The 15,919-nt window shown below is 42.6% G+C and overlaps 1 protein-coding gene across 8 annotated transcripts in view; it reads right to left on the bottom strand.

Moving 5' to 3' along the window:
* The window catches only part of GLCE (glucuronic acid epimerase), a 54,415-nt gene that overhangs the window by 16,646 nt on the left and 21,850 nt on the right, over positions 1-15,919 (bottom strand). Inside the window, exon 1 of one of the 8 annotated variants that reach the window (XM_075044681.1) lies at positions 13,182-13,236. The exons of 5 other annotated variants lie outside the window; for them this stretch is intronic. In XM_075044681.1, the coding sequence (XP_074900782.1) occupies positions 13,182-13,231 (50 nt within the window). In that variant the 5' untranslated portion in view covers positions 13,232-13,236. Of the gene's footprint in view, positions 1-5,230; positions 5,341-5,923; positions 6,000-13,181; positions 13,237-15,919 lie in introns of those variants that run through there. 2 more of the 8 variants (XM_075044686.1, XM_075044689.1) reach the window with 2 other exon arrangements.

The following is a 15,919-nucleotide window of genomic DNA, read 5'->3' as shown; positions in this document are numbered from 1 at the left end:
CAGCCTGTATTAAAAAAAAATAAAAAATCAAGTATAGCTCAAAGAGTAATTGTGATCTAAACTAGATAGAAAAAAAATTGTTTTTCTAGGATGCTAGGAGGGTGTTCACTTGTCTTGCACTGCAAACGATGGCTTTATCTGTGTTTCTTTGCACAACCGCTCAGCCCGTATGCATTCAGACCAGCTGGCCAGTCCCCGCCACTGCAAAAGCTCTCAGACACCAAAGAGACTAAAGGTGCCTTTGTTTTGCTAGTAAGTCTAGTACAGAATATCACTACACAACTTTGAAGATGAAATTACTTGTATATCATACTTTTATGCCATATCAGGAAAACCAGTTAGTAGGGACTGCTGCTGTAATTATGAGCCCATTTATTGTACAGTCTAATAAATCTACTTGCTTTCCAGATGGATTAAGCTATTAAACCCCTCACTAATGGCACAAACAATAACTCCAAAATCTAGCTGCTGCTTATGGAGGCATTACACTGCCTCTTTCCAAGCTATCAAGTATTATATTGTTACTATGCAGATTAATGAAGCAAAAGATGAAACCATTTCATCAGTCTCCCTCATATTTAGGCTTTGAAAGCAATGCCTGAGCAAGTCTCAAGACAGCAGCATTAAGGGCTGTAACAAGACTCTGAGGAGGAGCCTTGCAATATTATTTCAGGGAGCTGGGCTCTCTCTTCAGGCAGGAAAGGAAAGCCCACCGCACCGCTGCTTTTACAGCACCCCCAGTCTCTTCTTCCTTAGCGGTACTCTGGACGGCACTAGTTATGCCTGTGACTTGACTTTCGTGGATGCCACTGCTACCACATTCAGCTCAAATGGCTTTTCAGTTAGCTGTACCTTTCTAAGAGCATATCGAAGCGCTGAGGAAACACCAGCTGGGAGGGGAAGCAGGGCGGCACACGCAGCCATCGTCTCGGGCTCCTGCAGCGATCGGGTGGGGGGCTGAGGAGCTCCCACCGAACAACCCCAGCGAGCCGGTTGAGGTTCAGCAGCTTTAAGCCGTAACTGAACTGTCGGTTCTGTTTTACAGCGATCCTGGGACCTACAGGCAAAAATAACTGCACCTGCCAACTGTATTTAACTTACAGGAGCTAGCACAAGTATGTGCTCTGAGTGCACTGCCAGGCACAGGCATTAGAGCTGCTCATTTTTCTGCTCAGCAACACATTATTACCTTCTTAGAACAACGTAAAATGCATCATTCCAACTATTTGTCTTCATAAAGTAAAAATACAACAACAAACCGAACGGGGGAAGCCCCATACACCTTTTTCTTTACAGTGCTGTTTGGTGAGATGTGATGAGTGGACTGTCAGGAAAGGTCTCGCTGTAGGTTAATCATTCAGAGCAAACAAAAAGCCATCTAAAACGACTGCAGGCAGCATTTGCTGCTTTGTGGACATAGACATATCATCTACTCCATCCCACCGTGCAGCCTGGCTGGCAAGAACAAGCAATTGGATCGTTTTGTTCCTCTGGATCATTAGTAACTTCCTCGTAACGAGGCGTCTGATCACAGCCCCGAAGAAGAAAAAGCAGACTTCACACGAAGAAAGTGAGAGCGAGCACATGTCCTTCCTCACTCTCCCTGTCCCAAAACTCCCCACGAAGCATTCAAACTATTTGAATCCTCAGCTGCAATGACTACAAGTTATCTGAAAGGTTCAGAAGAGTGTAATTTGACCGATTACTTACATTAGTAAGCTACATTTTTTTATGTAAGTGAAATACCCTGATTAACACCATTTTTAGCCTTAAAAACAGCCTCCACGGTATCTCTGTTACCAGCTTCTCCAGTCCTGCAGTCTCCATACAGGTCACATTTAATCATCAGTGCTGGCAACTATTACATTATCATGTCAGCTCCTATTTGTTACTGACTTATTAAAAAAGAGAAGAATTTTATACTGATGACAGAGAGCGGCAAAACTTTAAATGAAAATAAATCCCCACTCCCTCTCTGCTCTGGCAGCAGTTCTCTCGCATACGTGTGTGAAAATAGTAATTGTGAAAATGTGTTAATATATAAAGTACACATGGTTTTGGCAGCACTATCTCTAATGGACTGATATGCTGATTTATATCCTCAGACAATTTTGCTGATAGAAAGCCTGCAGTACCTGCCTGCTGGTTAAATCATTATAACCTTTATCTTAAAGGTGGGAAGCTATTTTACATTTAAGCTGCAGTCAATGAATAGTCAAATCATAACGAAAAGGAAGATAACACATTTAAAGAGTAACATAGCACGCGCTTTCTACGTAGATGGATAATGTTCAGTCAGGTATTGAACTGAGTGCACGGATGTCCCACTGTATGTGCCATGGGGGACAGAGGGGACAGGAGCGCCCAGCTGAAGCCCCTGCCACCCCAGCCACACGGCTGTCTGGAAACACTTACTCAGATCTCAGCTTTCTGCTGGAGGCCAGCATCTAAGGCCAAATTCCTTTAATGCAGGGACTGATCCAGTACAGCGGCAGTAATTTAAATTTTGATCATGCCACTGGAGAGAGGATAAACCACATAACTCATGGTCTATTTAGCCCTAAAAAGTCAGAACATATCTACTTTGGAAATCCATTTCTACAGCTCAACGTTATGCACGTACATCTTTAAGGCTGCTAAGGCAAAAAAAAAAAAGGCAGAATTTCCCCCTCCAGCTTCCCTTTTCATGGCATGGTGAACAGATATCAAACCTACACACCTGGAGTAAAGTTTTGGAGGGTCTTTGAGAGAAAGAGACCTGCTTTTCAAACCACAGACACAGGATTTCCAACCTAATTCTAGGCTGGATTTGGGAATCATAAAAAAAAAAAAAAGAGACAGCGTTTAAGCTGTGCAGACCACAACAATGCAGGACAAAGCATCTAGCATCACGAGGTTATGTATCTTAGCATATCTGTGGCTTATAGTAACAGAACTTAAATAATAGCATCAACCCTGTGCTTAGCAAAGCAGGTTTAACAAAACAAAAAAGCCATGTCTCCTTTTACCCAGCCTGCTATCATCACCTGCTTCAGGACAAGTTCTGCGTGTCACACACGACTACCCCAATCCAGATGCGAGAAATCATCTGCATCTCCTGTTTACCTGTCTCTGTTGCAAACATACATTAGATGAACTAAAATGCAAAGCCTGAAGCTTGGTTTCCCTCATTTTTTTAAGAGAGAGGGCAACATCAAAAGCACCCCTCTCCGCCAGACCCGAGGAACTGCCTGGCTGCTGGCGCAGAGCGTCACCTCTGCTGATTTCACAAGCAGATGTGTTTTCCCTGGAAATTAATGGAAAGCAAACACACAGCCTAGGATCAAAATGAGATTTTTCACTATCACTTTACCTTTTACTGGCTTATCAGAAATGCTTGAAAGTTGTCTCATGCAGTTATGTACACATTAGCAACTATGTTCTGCAACTAAATTCTTTCACCAAATGACGTGACACCATCACCCAGGCACAACACTGAGCCAGCTTGTAGCTGAGCTCTCCGACTCCTTTGCTTTCCTAATGTATTGGGAAATAATGGCTGTAAGTATCGAGCAGCCAAAGCAGCACGAGTTTCCTTCATTCTGAAAAAAAGAGTTTATCTGTTTTGCTCTCAGCATATGCACTGGGAGACCTTTTACACGAACAGAAGAGGAAAATCTTTTACCCCGGTGCCAACAGAGGCAGCACAGCTCAGTGAACCCGACTGTGTAAGACCTGTTGACACTTTCTTGCTGCCCAGAAAGCCCAAAGTTCACTTTGTGCTTTTCATCTCCTCCCTGCCAGGTTCCCTCTAGGAGCTTCCACTAAAAAAATCCCAATTTAGAACATCATAATGTTCTTCCTGCCATCAAGCAGCCTGATAGGCAACGCACATTTTGGTGGGAAAGACGGGAGTGGTGTTTTCTTTCCCGACAGGGTTTCACGGACATTAACGGAGCGGACAGAGATGCAGGCACTTCTGCTGCCAACTCATTACAACGCCTACAAGAATTCAATACAAAGTGTGCTCCAAATTACAACTCGGACAGCTGGCAAGTATTTGGCGTGCCTGCTCGCATGCAGCCTTCAAATAAAAATAGAAGAACCCTTCTAGTCTGAACACTGCCACCATTTAAAAAGAGTGGGCACGGGACTTTGGAGAGTACGCACACCTCGCCCTAAAAATTACACGGTTCCTATCAAGCAGATGAACTTTGAAGACATGGTCCAACAGCTTCACAAGACCATGTTTTTGTTTGGCTATTGCTAGTGAGTTTTGTGTAATTTCTGCAGTTAATCATGACTTATCTTCCAGTAAGTGATAGATACACAGATTCTGCAAATGACAGCGCTGCAAGCGCCAGCATCACAGCAGTAAAGGCATTAGCAGTTCCCTCATGCACTGCTGCTAAGTGCTCCCGTGAAAGCTCAACTCTCTGGGAAGCCCAAAACCCCACAGTTTTGGTTCACCAATGTTTACAGTTTATTATTGGCATAAACCATTCACAACTGTACTCTTACATACGTACTCTGAAGGTACAGTTTCATTGGCTTTTTCTTTCACTATGCAAAAAGCAGAGGTTAAGGAAGTAATGCTGCTTATAGCAGAGAAATAAATAAAATCTGTTTTAAGTTAGAGGAAATGGCTAAAAATGCTTCATTTTTTTGCTTAGCAAACCCTGGTGCTCTGTACAGATGGTTCTCCAGGAAAGAGTTACGTATGGTAGTTACTCAATCACAGAATTAAAGGTTTCAGTGAAATTTTGCTGCTTCACCAACTGAGTATTTCTAAAGAGAATGACATGGACAATAACAAGCAATGCCACTTAAAAACTTTAATAGAGAGACTTGCCAGGAAATTTTGAAGCTTTGATTATAACTGCTTTCATGAGCATTTTCTCACAGTGTTCACTTAGGAAAAAAACCACTGAAATACTTTTCCTCAAAGTACCTCATATCATACATTAGTTGTGCCCGAACCTCAATATTGATAAACACAAGCTAAGCAGCAACATAAAGCATAAAGTTTTCCATAGGTGCTGGTTTGAACAACAAATAGAGAGAGCAGAGACCTCAGCGACAGCCACCTCCGGGGTTTGCAGCCTGGCTTAGACACAGCCTGGCTGCATAAACCAAAGCGGACAGGCACCAGGAGCATCCGTCCCACTGACGCTGAAATAAAGCAGTGCCTGTGCATGGCCCCACTTTGAACTATCGCTTTCTAACAATCTGTACACAAAAATATACGCACCAGGTAACGGTGTCCAAGCTGTAGATAATGGGGAACAGGGTCAAGGCAGAAGAGCAAATGCCTGGCGGCGGGGTCTCCGATCCACAAGACGTCTATTTCTGGGGAGAGGTGCTGCCTTTCCTTCTCTTAATCCTTCAAATCAAGCTCAGTCTGGCACTTCATTCTCCAAATAACAGTCTGTCCCAGCAGAGTTTATGTTTAGACTCTGGCATTAACCCTGGCAAATGTGTTTGGAAACCTTCTGTTTCTAGATTTTTTCCATATTCAGCACGCCAGAGATTACTCAGAGGCAGCAGCGCTGGGTACTGGGGAGACCAAGATAACGTACAAATCCTGTTTTTATTGAAGTTCACCACAAAGGCTGAGCTAGCTTTTACGTAAGGCACAACAGTAACTTTAATTCTGTTTTTTTAGAATACAGCCCATAAATCCGTATAGGCATGTAATAAGGTATAAGATAGAGATATCCTTTTAATTTACCTTTTTTATCCTACTTTTCAGCTCCTTAGAAGAGCTGATGAAAAAGGAGGGCAGAACAAAATTAGAAGTGATATAAAAGCATGCTGAAAGCTACTTGATAGCAAACTGCTTTGGCCATGAATTATTTTGTATAGCTATGACAGTGAATTATTTATTTTTAAGTACAGGAGGCGATTACTATTAAACATTCAATAGACAAAAAAAAAAAATTACCAGTGAAAGGAAAGGTCAGGACGACTGCTGAGAAGAGAAAAAAGGTTTTCAGAGAAGACTCCCCTCTTCAGGAAGAGACGCAGGTCGGTAAAGTGCAAAGAACTATTGCACGGGGAGAGACGAAATATTTTTGTCCATGGCTCCTGTGTTCCGCTGATTTCTAAGATTCTTTAGTTTTTTGCTTCCAACAAAACTGGGATGCATACCTACAGTAATTATAGACTGGCATGTCCAACACACAACCTAACACAGGCTTGGCAGGATTTGTAGCTTTAAAATTCTAGCAACCAAACTATAATTTGATCAGTCAAAACAGCTTTTCTTTGTAAGAAACATAAATGCAAAATCTTCAGACTTCTTATTCAGGGGGACCAGAGCCACAATGCAGGATGAGAGATCAAATGCAGGGACCTGGCTGTGGGATAGCCCACATGCCTGTCTATTCTCCAGCTCTATTCGGGAAGGCCACGTCTAAGTTTAAATAGTTTTGCCAGTTGGAGCAAACAACAGATTTCATTCTTAAAGACAGCAGGAAATACCAGACATTAAAATTCTACTGTAGTGCCAGATTCTTCGTTTTTGTGACTTTTTTTTACGCCTATTCCTGCTTGAAAAATTAATTCACATTTTACAAGCATTCTACCCCAATATTTTACGCATCAGGGTCTCAGTTCTTCTAATATTTGTAGGCAGCATTTCATCCATGATTTAAACCTACACTTTTTAAACCAAACACAAACAAGCCTACAAGGCAACTCCACCCCACCAGGAACAAGTCCCAGTGGTGTGTGTTGTTTGACGAAGAGCTGTAACACCGAGTTGCATCAAACTAGATGAACAAGCAGCATTTTCACAGGCAAGGCAAGGACGGATGCTGTGCACGAGTGGCTGCTCCAGCAGGAGGGTGCAGAAGGGCCCAGGGAAGCACCCACTCCTGGAGATCACCAGCTACCAGGGGAGCACCAGCTAAAGCATCAAGGGCACAGAGCATTGCCTGCAGGACTTTCCTGTTTCTGTTCAATGTTTTTCACTAACGGGGATTATTGTCCCCATCGTCCAGTACATCTGCCAAAGCTAGGAAAGCATTGCAAGTACAGTGGAAAATAGGATGCTTAATAAACTAAGAAAGTCACCTGGAAAAGAAAAACTTCAAGAAATGCAAGTTATTCCGACAGGACTAACCAAATGCACAATGAGAAGGCAGAAGTTGTCCCACTAAACAGGATGGCTTTGGGGTTTTTTCGTTTGTTTGTTTGTTTTAAAAATACTTAGAGGTTATACTGCATTGCAAATTAAACTCCAGCAGGGTGTCGTGACAAAAATCACCACAGGATGAGTATACACATGGAAATGGCTTACAACAACCCTTCTGCTCTGCTCAGCATTTCTGGAGATGCAGCCGGAACCCTGACCTGCTGTGAGTACCACTCCAGGACACGGACGATTCGGAGAGCAGCAACAGGGACAGACCCACACCACTGTTTTGTGAAGACGCGTTCCCAGTGGCCTCTTCAAGGCCAAGTATCATCCATTCTGCATCTCTACTGACACGCTCTCCGCTCCAGTGCTTGGATATCAAAACCAGTTGTTACAATCAAAGTTGTTTATTTGGTTGGCTTTTTATGGAATATTTATGTCATTTCCTGGAGCAGTTGATTTAATTTCATCCCAGTCTAATGGGACTTCAGCAAGTTTAAGTGGTTTGTCCTTAGGAGAGGCAGCCTTACAGAAGTGTGTCCACGCATCCCCTACAGAAACTCCTTTTTTCATGTCATTTGCTAGTGAAGAGGTAATAATTGTATTGAAATAAGAAAAAAAAAAAATCACTGTGCTTTACAACATTTAGAAGCATTTAATGGAGGATAGATGTTACAACAATGGCTCTATTCAGTTTGTCTAACAGCTTAAAGTGGAAGCTTATAAAGTATCTTTTTGCACTGTGGCAAAAAAAGCTCTGCGTACATTCTGGTGGCTACATCTTTCCAGTTTGTGCTTTAGAATTTAGGTTAACTCACACTTAACCTAACAAAAAAGCCGTAATGATCGATTAAACTCTCAAACTCTCTTCCAAAGCAAGTTTCCCTTCCCTAGCTCAATCTCAAGATACAGTAATTCAATCCTGAAAAAAGAAAAGAGCCTCAGCCTTTCATGAAAAAAAAAAAAAAAAAAGGGGGGGGGGGGGGGAGTTCATCTGGATATCCTGGAACATAAAAAATGGAAGCGAGCAAGCAGCTCTCAGTGTCAAATATTTTCTGCTGGTGTGTCTCTGGACATCAAGCCTCTTCTGACTTGCCCTACCAGCGAACAGATGCCACCACAAGCCTATTTCTCCCTTTTGTGGGAGCACAACACAGAGTCTGCTTAAGCCGCCTCCCGCCACCTCCTCGGGATCAGGAGCAGGACCACTCCACTTCTGCTGGGATGAGGCGGGTTTCGATTTTGCTCTCCCAAGCGGCTGCCCTCGGGGGGTCCTGGAGACCGTTGCAAAGAGGGGACTGATGGTTTCTTCTCGGTGCAGAGAGCAGTGCCGCCCAGCAGCGTGCCGGCAGCCCTCCTGGGGGTTCCCCGGAGGAGGCCGCGTGCCCTCCCACGCTCCGACCTCCATCCCTCGGAGGGAGATGGAGGCACAGCTGCACTGAATTGCTTCTCACAGGCTAGAAGAAATAGATGAAATGACTCCAAACTCCTCAGATTCACAATAGATTCAGAAGATGAGGCTTGCGTAATTTCCATTTGGACAGAAAGGGCTTTTGATAAAGTTCATGTGCAGGAGGCAGCTCTTTGCCTACATGCAAAATCCTCGGTTCGCTATGAAAGATGAGTAGCTTCCCAATTAAATTTGCACAGTCCCTCCCATCACACCCTCTCTCTCTATGCAGCAACTGTAACGAGTGCTGGACCAGTTAAGTCACAGGAATAAAAAGAGTTCTTAAACCCCAGAAATCACAAACTTACAAAAATATCCCGACTATGCACAACCGTTCTTCCTTATGAAACTCTGTTCTCCATTAGCCTTTGTAACAAAGACTCCTCCCCACTTCCACCTCAATAATTAGGGGATTGAAGAAGTCTTGACTGCAGTTCCATATATTCAGGAAAAAAAAGAATTTATAAAGAGACAATGCTCAGCTCCAAATGTGTATTTACAGTCAATGTTAATCCAGAGGGAGTCTCTAACGATCTTCTTTGGCTCCACTTCTCAAGATAGATTTTAGCTGTTCTTCCTGTCGCAATACACCAAGTTATAATGTTACAACAGGATACTCGCTATTCTTTAAGAAGTGGCACTCAAATTTCTTCAACCTCTAAATGCTGAGCAACCCACAGAATTCTATTCTGCAACCCAAACTTAACTGCTCTTGACAACATAATCTTTCTGCTTTTCTTCTTGGGATCAGTCGCATGCAAAAACCCCTCGAGTCAACTGTAGCATCTAGCAGTATCATTAAACAAAAAACACGGACAACAGATACTTGATGTGTTTCAAGGGAAATAACTGGCAGTGGAATAACCTCGATCCTAACAAGCACAGACTGATTTTGGTCTGCGGCTTCACGATGGTTTCTATTTCCTCTCCGGGCTCTTAGTTTGATTGGATTAACTTTAGCTACGGGCCCTCCAGCAATAGTCCCAGTTGAATTTTCACATTAAAAAAATGTGGGATGGGGCTTTTAGAGCTGCAATTCAGCTGGGATTGCAGGGTTTAATACCTTCAGTGCTACCAGGTCAGACTAAACATCATGCAGCCATCAAGCAAAGACTCTTGTGCTCAAGGATACTGTGATGCCCCTACAGCAACAATTTCATCTTTAAACTATTTCAGCATACAAGCAGCTGCTGTCAATAAATTCTCCTAACTAACTCTCCTCCCTAAATGCTTCTGAACATCCCAGATTAGCTGAGCTCATGACCTGGCTGCACATAATGCTTTTGGATTACATTTGCGCCCATCCAAACCCTTGCACCTACCACACTATTATCACCCAGCACACACATGTCACCGCAGGATTGGTAACCTGGCACTGAATCTCCTCTGCTTTTTAAAATGTCACATATTATAAAAAGGTGAGTAGTGGGGGGAGAAAACTACTGTCTCCTTCAGCCAAAAATACCATTTCACTGGGAGCAGGATCACACTCAGCAATGCCCTTTTCCCCAGAGCAAGCAGGCAGTTTGTTTTAAGAACCGCCACATTACAGACCAAACCCTCAAGGAAATCACCACACATTTTTTAATCTTTGACTCTTCAGCTCCATTTATTGTAGACTTTTTATTGGCTTGCAACTTGCCATGCAAGTTAATCAAAACGCTGTGGGATACTGGTGGAGAGATGGTTACAGGAACAGACCAATTTTACCACCACAGACTGCAGATGTGCACACCTTCAGCCAAGCATCTTTGCTTCCTGACTTTTCTCTGCACCACCTCCCAACCCCAACATTTTCTTCTTCTATTCTCTTCTTGCATCTTATTTAACCTACAGGAGTTTTGCTACAGACTTCAGGAAGAACACAATTTCACTTCTGCATTGCAAATTTTTACCGCGTACCTGTACGACAGTCACTGCCTGAAGCCTGCAAGCAATTCCCCCATCCCAGCAGCGAATGGAGGTGTCGGCGGCTGTACCCACATAACCAGTATTCCTGCTGAAACCCAGGCAGGCACTGGCCCAGACCTGCTGCAGACAAAGGCCTCCTAGCTCCTGGTCAGTAGGGCAGATGAGTTAAATTAGACCTCGATACTTACACCGAATACTTTGAGTAGCCCCATGTAAATCAGTAAAGATGCATTCAATATCCTCGGAAGACGGGGACATTTTCACAGAAGCTACACAATGTAAATCCTCAGAATCCCAAGATTTACCTACTACTTCTTATAGAATTCCATTTATGAAAAAACAGCTATTAATATGAAACAATCAGGATAAAGGCAGTTCTCTTATTTAGTTGTTTTCCTGCAAAAAAGAGGCCACAATTCCCTCCATCTCCCCCAGTGCTTCATGTAAAAGAGAATGATTTGCGATAGATGTGTGGTCTTTGATCACTACTCTGAGACTGAATCTAATGGACCGTAACCTACCAACCTCTCCTGCGTCAATAAATAATGTATGAATATGTATTCATACAAACACACACGTATAATGTATTAGGACAGCAAGTCAGAACCAGCAGGAAAATATTCTCTTCTTTTTAAAAATAGGTTAAATCACCACCACTTTATGCATCTGCTCCTGTTGCTAAAAGAACTCAGTTTTGTAGTTTACCTGCTTTTTCCAATGCAACTTCTGCTCTGCAGAAGTAGGAGTTGATTTTTCTATTTTAAATAAACTGCTGTGAAACATCAACAAGCCCAATGCCTCCTCTCCCCCACAAAGGTAGGCAGCATTGCTACCACAAGCTTAATAGCAAGGAAGATTTCAAAGTAAGAAGGAACAAACAGGAAGGATGCAATCAAGTTAGCTATTCTGGGGAGAAGCAAAGCAAACTTCAAGAAGCTTTATGAACAGTCCAAAATTTAAGTAAGTTCAATATAATTGAGAATTCCTTCATTATGAAGTATCTCCAAAACAATCTGCATATGCAAAAATTCTATTTGCAAGCAAGAAAACCCAAGCCAACCCAAACCCCTTTCACAATCATTCTGAAAATTAAACCAATTCCAAGGACTCTCCTGTGCTTAATTCTAGATCAGCATCCTCAACCTTCCAAGTGTGACTTGTAGCCAATGAGGTGTCTATGACTAAACTGATGGGTTTTTTTTTCTTCCAAAACCACACATTTTCAAATGACAGAAAGTGTTGTCTTAAGACACTGGGGCAAAAACTTAAAACCCAGGCAGAGGATATTCTCCACAGTACAGACACAAGTTACAAATACTTAAACTGAACAGAAAATGCTGACACAGGAAGGTTCCCAAGCAACCCAGTTATACAACGAGCACTGACCCTCTCTCTCATCTCCACACCGTCTATTCTAAACCATGAAACATGCAACTCATTAACAGAGGAAGCAGGGAAGAAGAAGAGATGAGTCAATTAAATAGTACCTCCTGATCTGAAATATTTTTCTTTAGGTTTCCTAGAAAACCTTTTATTGTTAAAGCAAGAAAGAACTCATTTTGCAGCAGCAGTTCCTGAAGTGCTCATCTAAATACAAATTGCACTATTTTCACCTATTTTTACATTATTTTAAATATCTGGTTTTGCTGCACAGATTTCAGAAAAAAGATAGTATTTCCAGTTTTAAACTGGCAGTAGAACGTTTTAATATCTTAGTTCAACCCTCTGATGATAGTGGTTTATGTTAACTCCTGCTGATTCACAGCAAGCAATGAGCACTCTTCACTACATCCCAGAACAGCAAAAATTAGAGATGCTCAGGTCACTAGAAGATACTCTAGCTTCACTAGAAGATACTAGAATAGCTTTGCCTCTTTGGAGGAAGAGCTTTTACCAAAATGAAAATATCTTTACCAAAAATACAAGAAAATATAAACTATTTAACATCAGCTAAATATATTCAGAATGAAGCCTCCAGCACTCAATAAACTAAAGGAAATCTCCACTTGATGAAAATTCACTCAACAGGTTGCCTTTTAGACTTTATGAAAGTCCTCATAGTTCAGACACTCAGCTCAGTTCCACAAATAGGACAGCACGAGCTGACATCAAATCTTACTCTCCACTGAACACAGAGAGGAAAACTTCAATAACTTGAAAATACAGACCACAGTGAAAGTCAGCGCGCGCAGCACCAGTTTATCCTGGTTCCCTGCTCGCCAACTTGCAAGATGATGAGCACAAGAAATGCAGAGTTGAAAGAGGAAGGAGAACAACCATGGAGGGAGGAGAGCTTTATCAATCTATTTATATACAAACATAACGACTGCTTTATAGATAAGTTATGTCTATCCTACAATGAGGTCATTAATCTAATGAAAATATATCAAGAAAAATATGTTGAGACTGACAACGATACTATACCTCATCATTAATCCTGATCATATAACCTTGCTACAGGCAAAAGAGCTATTAAGATGAAGACACTTAAATCACTCTACAGATGGAACTCATCACAGCACTGTAAAAATGGTTTATTAGCAATACACTTCAAAGCATTATCTGAAATTTTATAACATGTTATTTAGTATGTATTTAATATTTGTTGTGGCTTTATTGTTGCATCTTAGTTAAAAGTTTGTACTATTAATGATAGGTCTGCCACTGACAAATGTAGCACTGCAAGCATAATTTACTCACAAGTGGTTTCTTTGTGGGAAGTTTGTCTTTTGAGCAACTGGCAATGGCATTGCCAAAAAAATCTGCAAACATGCAAAGATCCAGTTAGCAATTAAGCATTAACAATAGTTTCGCTGATTATACTGTTTATGCTGAACACATTCAGCAATATGCACTGCAGCAAGAAACTGCATATACAGACAGGATAAAGTGATTCATAGCATTTCTGTGCTAGCAGCTTTACTGAAAATTTAAACAAAAAGAATTTTCAAAGTAAACATTTTAAGCAGAAACGTAAGCATTTAGTATTCTATGCATATATAAGCATTTCTATTTTATGCCTTGCAAGCATTTCTGTTCTACGCATTATAAGCATTTCTATTCTACCCATTATAAGCATTGACTAATAATGCAAAAAGAGTGGTTTTGACTTATTTCCTAACGTCACTGCATCTTCAGAAATGATGGTGCCTGGAAGACACCAAGTAAAGACACGAAAAGCTAAAACTACCGGTTACTTCTGTCCTTTGCATTGCGGACACCATGAGCTGCCAGGCATGACACAAAGCAGGTGGGTTCCTGATACTTCAGAAGAGAAGACATTGATGCAGTCTTCCCACTACATCGTACAGCCGAGGCAGACAGGGCTGTGAGCTGCCATGCCATCACTCCGCCACAGAAAGACACGTGGATTGATATAAAATTTGTTAACTGCAACCATCAAGATGTGTAAGTAGACTACCTCCATTAATGTAAGTTACTGCAGACCAACGAGTTTGATCCAAAAGCATTTCCATTTTAGCTGGAGCTAGCACTGCGTTACAGGAAACGCACTTGTAAGGCTTAATGTTGTTAGATGGATGCAAAGACAAAGTATTTGCTTGTGAGCAAGATGTACAAAATGCCATTAGCGAAACTGCCAGAGAGAATGCTAATGCCATATTCATCTCAAAGAAATTGGCGGTGGCTGTACCTTCCTATTCAAGTGGTTGCTAGTTCTCGAGAGTCACTTGCAGAAGACAGGGGAAACCCAATTACGGAAAATAGCAATATCTTTGTCAAAAACCAGCAAGCAATTAAATCTCCCCTACACATGGAAACATGTATTAAAGCTAATTATTGTACATCGGTCAATGTAATTGCAACTCAAATGCAACATGGTCCACGTAATTAGTTGGCACTAATGGAAACCTCATAATGCAACAGATCACTCAGAGTCGAGAATATTTCCTCACAGTACCAGGAAGTCATGCTACTTCTTTTGTTGAATTTAAGGAGCACTTTGCCAAAGAGAAGATGGATGGATATCCAACACCACTCCCCTCCCTTCCCCGATATCAGTATCTGGGGTTACGGAGGTCCTCACACCTAAAGGAACGTCCCCAGTTGGTGGAAGGTCTCCCACACTCCAGCTGCAGCCTGTGAATGCCCCAGCCCAGAGAAAGCTGTTTGGGCTCACCATTGAGCTGCCCGGGACCCGCTGCTAGAGGCTGCAGCAAGAGCTACTCTCAACAAGTTGGATTTGGGCAGATCAGGTTATCAGCTTTGATAGCCTCGTTAACAGAATCATAGAACGGTTTGGGTTGGAAGGGCCCTTAAAGATCATCTGGTTCCACCCCCCCTGCCATGGGCAGGGACACCTTCCACCAGACCAGGTTGCTCAAAGCCCCATTCAACCTGGCCTTGGACACTGCCAGGGATGGGGCATCCACAACCTCTCTGGGCAACCTGTTCCAGTGCCTCACCACCCTTGGAGTGAAGAACTTCTTCCTCACATCTCATCTAGACCGACCCTCTTTCAGTTTAAAGCCATTGCCCCTTGTTCTATCCCTACAGGCCCTTGTATAAAGGTCCCTCTTGGGCTTTCTTGTAGGTTCCCTTTAGGTACTGGAAGGCTGCTCTAAGGTCTCCCCAGAGCCTTCTCCTCTCCAGGCTGAACAAGCCCAACTCTTTCAGCCTGCCTTCACAGGAGAGGTGCTCCAGCCTTCTGATCATCTTCGTGGCCCTCCTCTGGACTCGCTGCAACAGGTCCACATCCCCATGTCCTTCTTACACATGACCGAAAAATATTGGTTTCCCTTTTGCTATTCTTGTTAGCTCAGCTTCCTTTTGTTCCATTAGATATAACCCGTGCCATCGAGAAACTGCTTACACAACTCCAACATACTCTCAGAGAGGGCATGGCAACATTTCCCAGCCTTCAGCTGGCTACCGGGCCAGTTTCACTTCGATTTATACCGCTTGGCGATGCTCAGAGACCCTCTGCCAAAGAGGGAACAGCAGGAAGATAAAGGAAGATTTGCAGCTGCAGCAAGTGCGGGAGCTCCTCCCGTCAGGACACCCAGAGCATTATTCACTCCTCAGGCAATGAGAACCCAGTGGCAGAATTTAACACCTGCACCTGGTACCTACTAAAGCACGAGATAAACCACATGCTTATGAAAGGCCACACTTTACATAGCCCAAAATGTTGGGCAGAAAACAAACACTATTTTGTTTCAAGTTTCACAGAATTAGTAATTAGTGTGAGTTAATTATTAAGTGATTTTACCCCTTCTGCCAGGTGTATTTCTCCAAGAAGAAAAAAAATAGTTTCACCTTCTGTGAAGGACATGGTTGAAAGACCAGTTTTTGACTGCAATGGCAGATCTTTTTCCAATGACAGAGGACTAATACTAGGCTGGGTGCAGCACGTACCTGTGCCCAACTGGGTAAATAAAGGCCAGCATGCACCTGGTACCATCTCGTGACCATCAGAT

This window comes from Buteo buteo, chromosome 13, assembly GCF_964188355.1.
Source record: "Buteo buteo chromosome 13, bButBut1.hap1.1, whole genome shotgun sequence".
NCBI classification, from domain to species: domain Eukaryota; kingdom Metazoa; phylum Chordata; class Aves; order Accipitriformes; family Accipitridae; genus Buteo; species Buteo buteo.
This window is presented reverse-complemented; position numbering and strand designations above follow the sequence as displayed.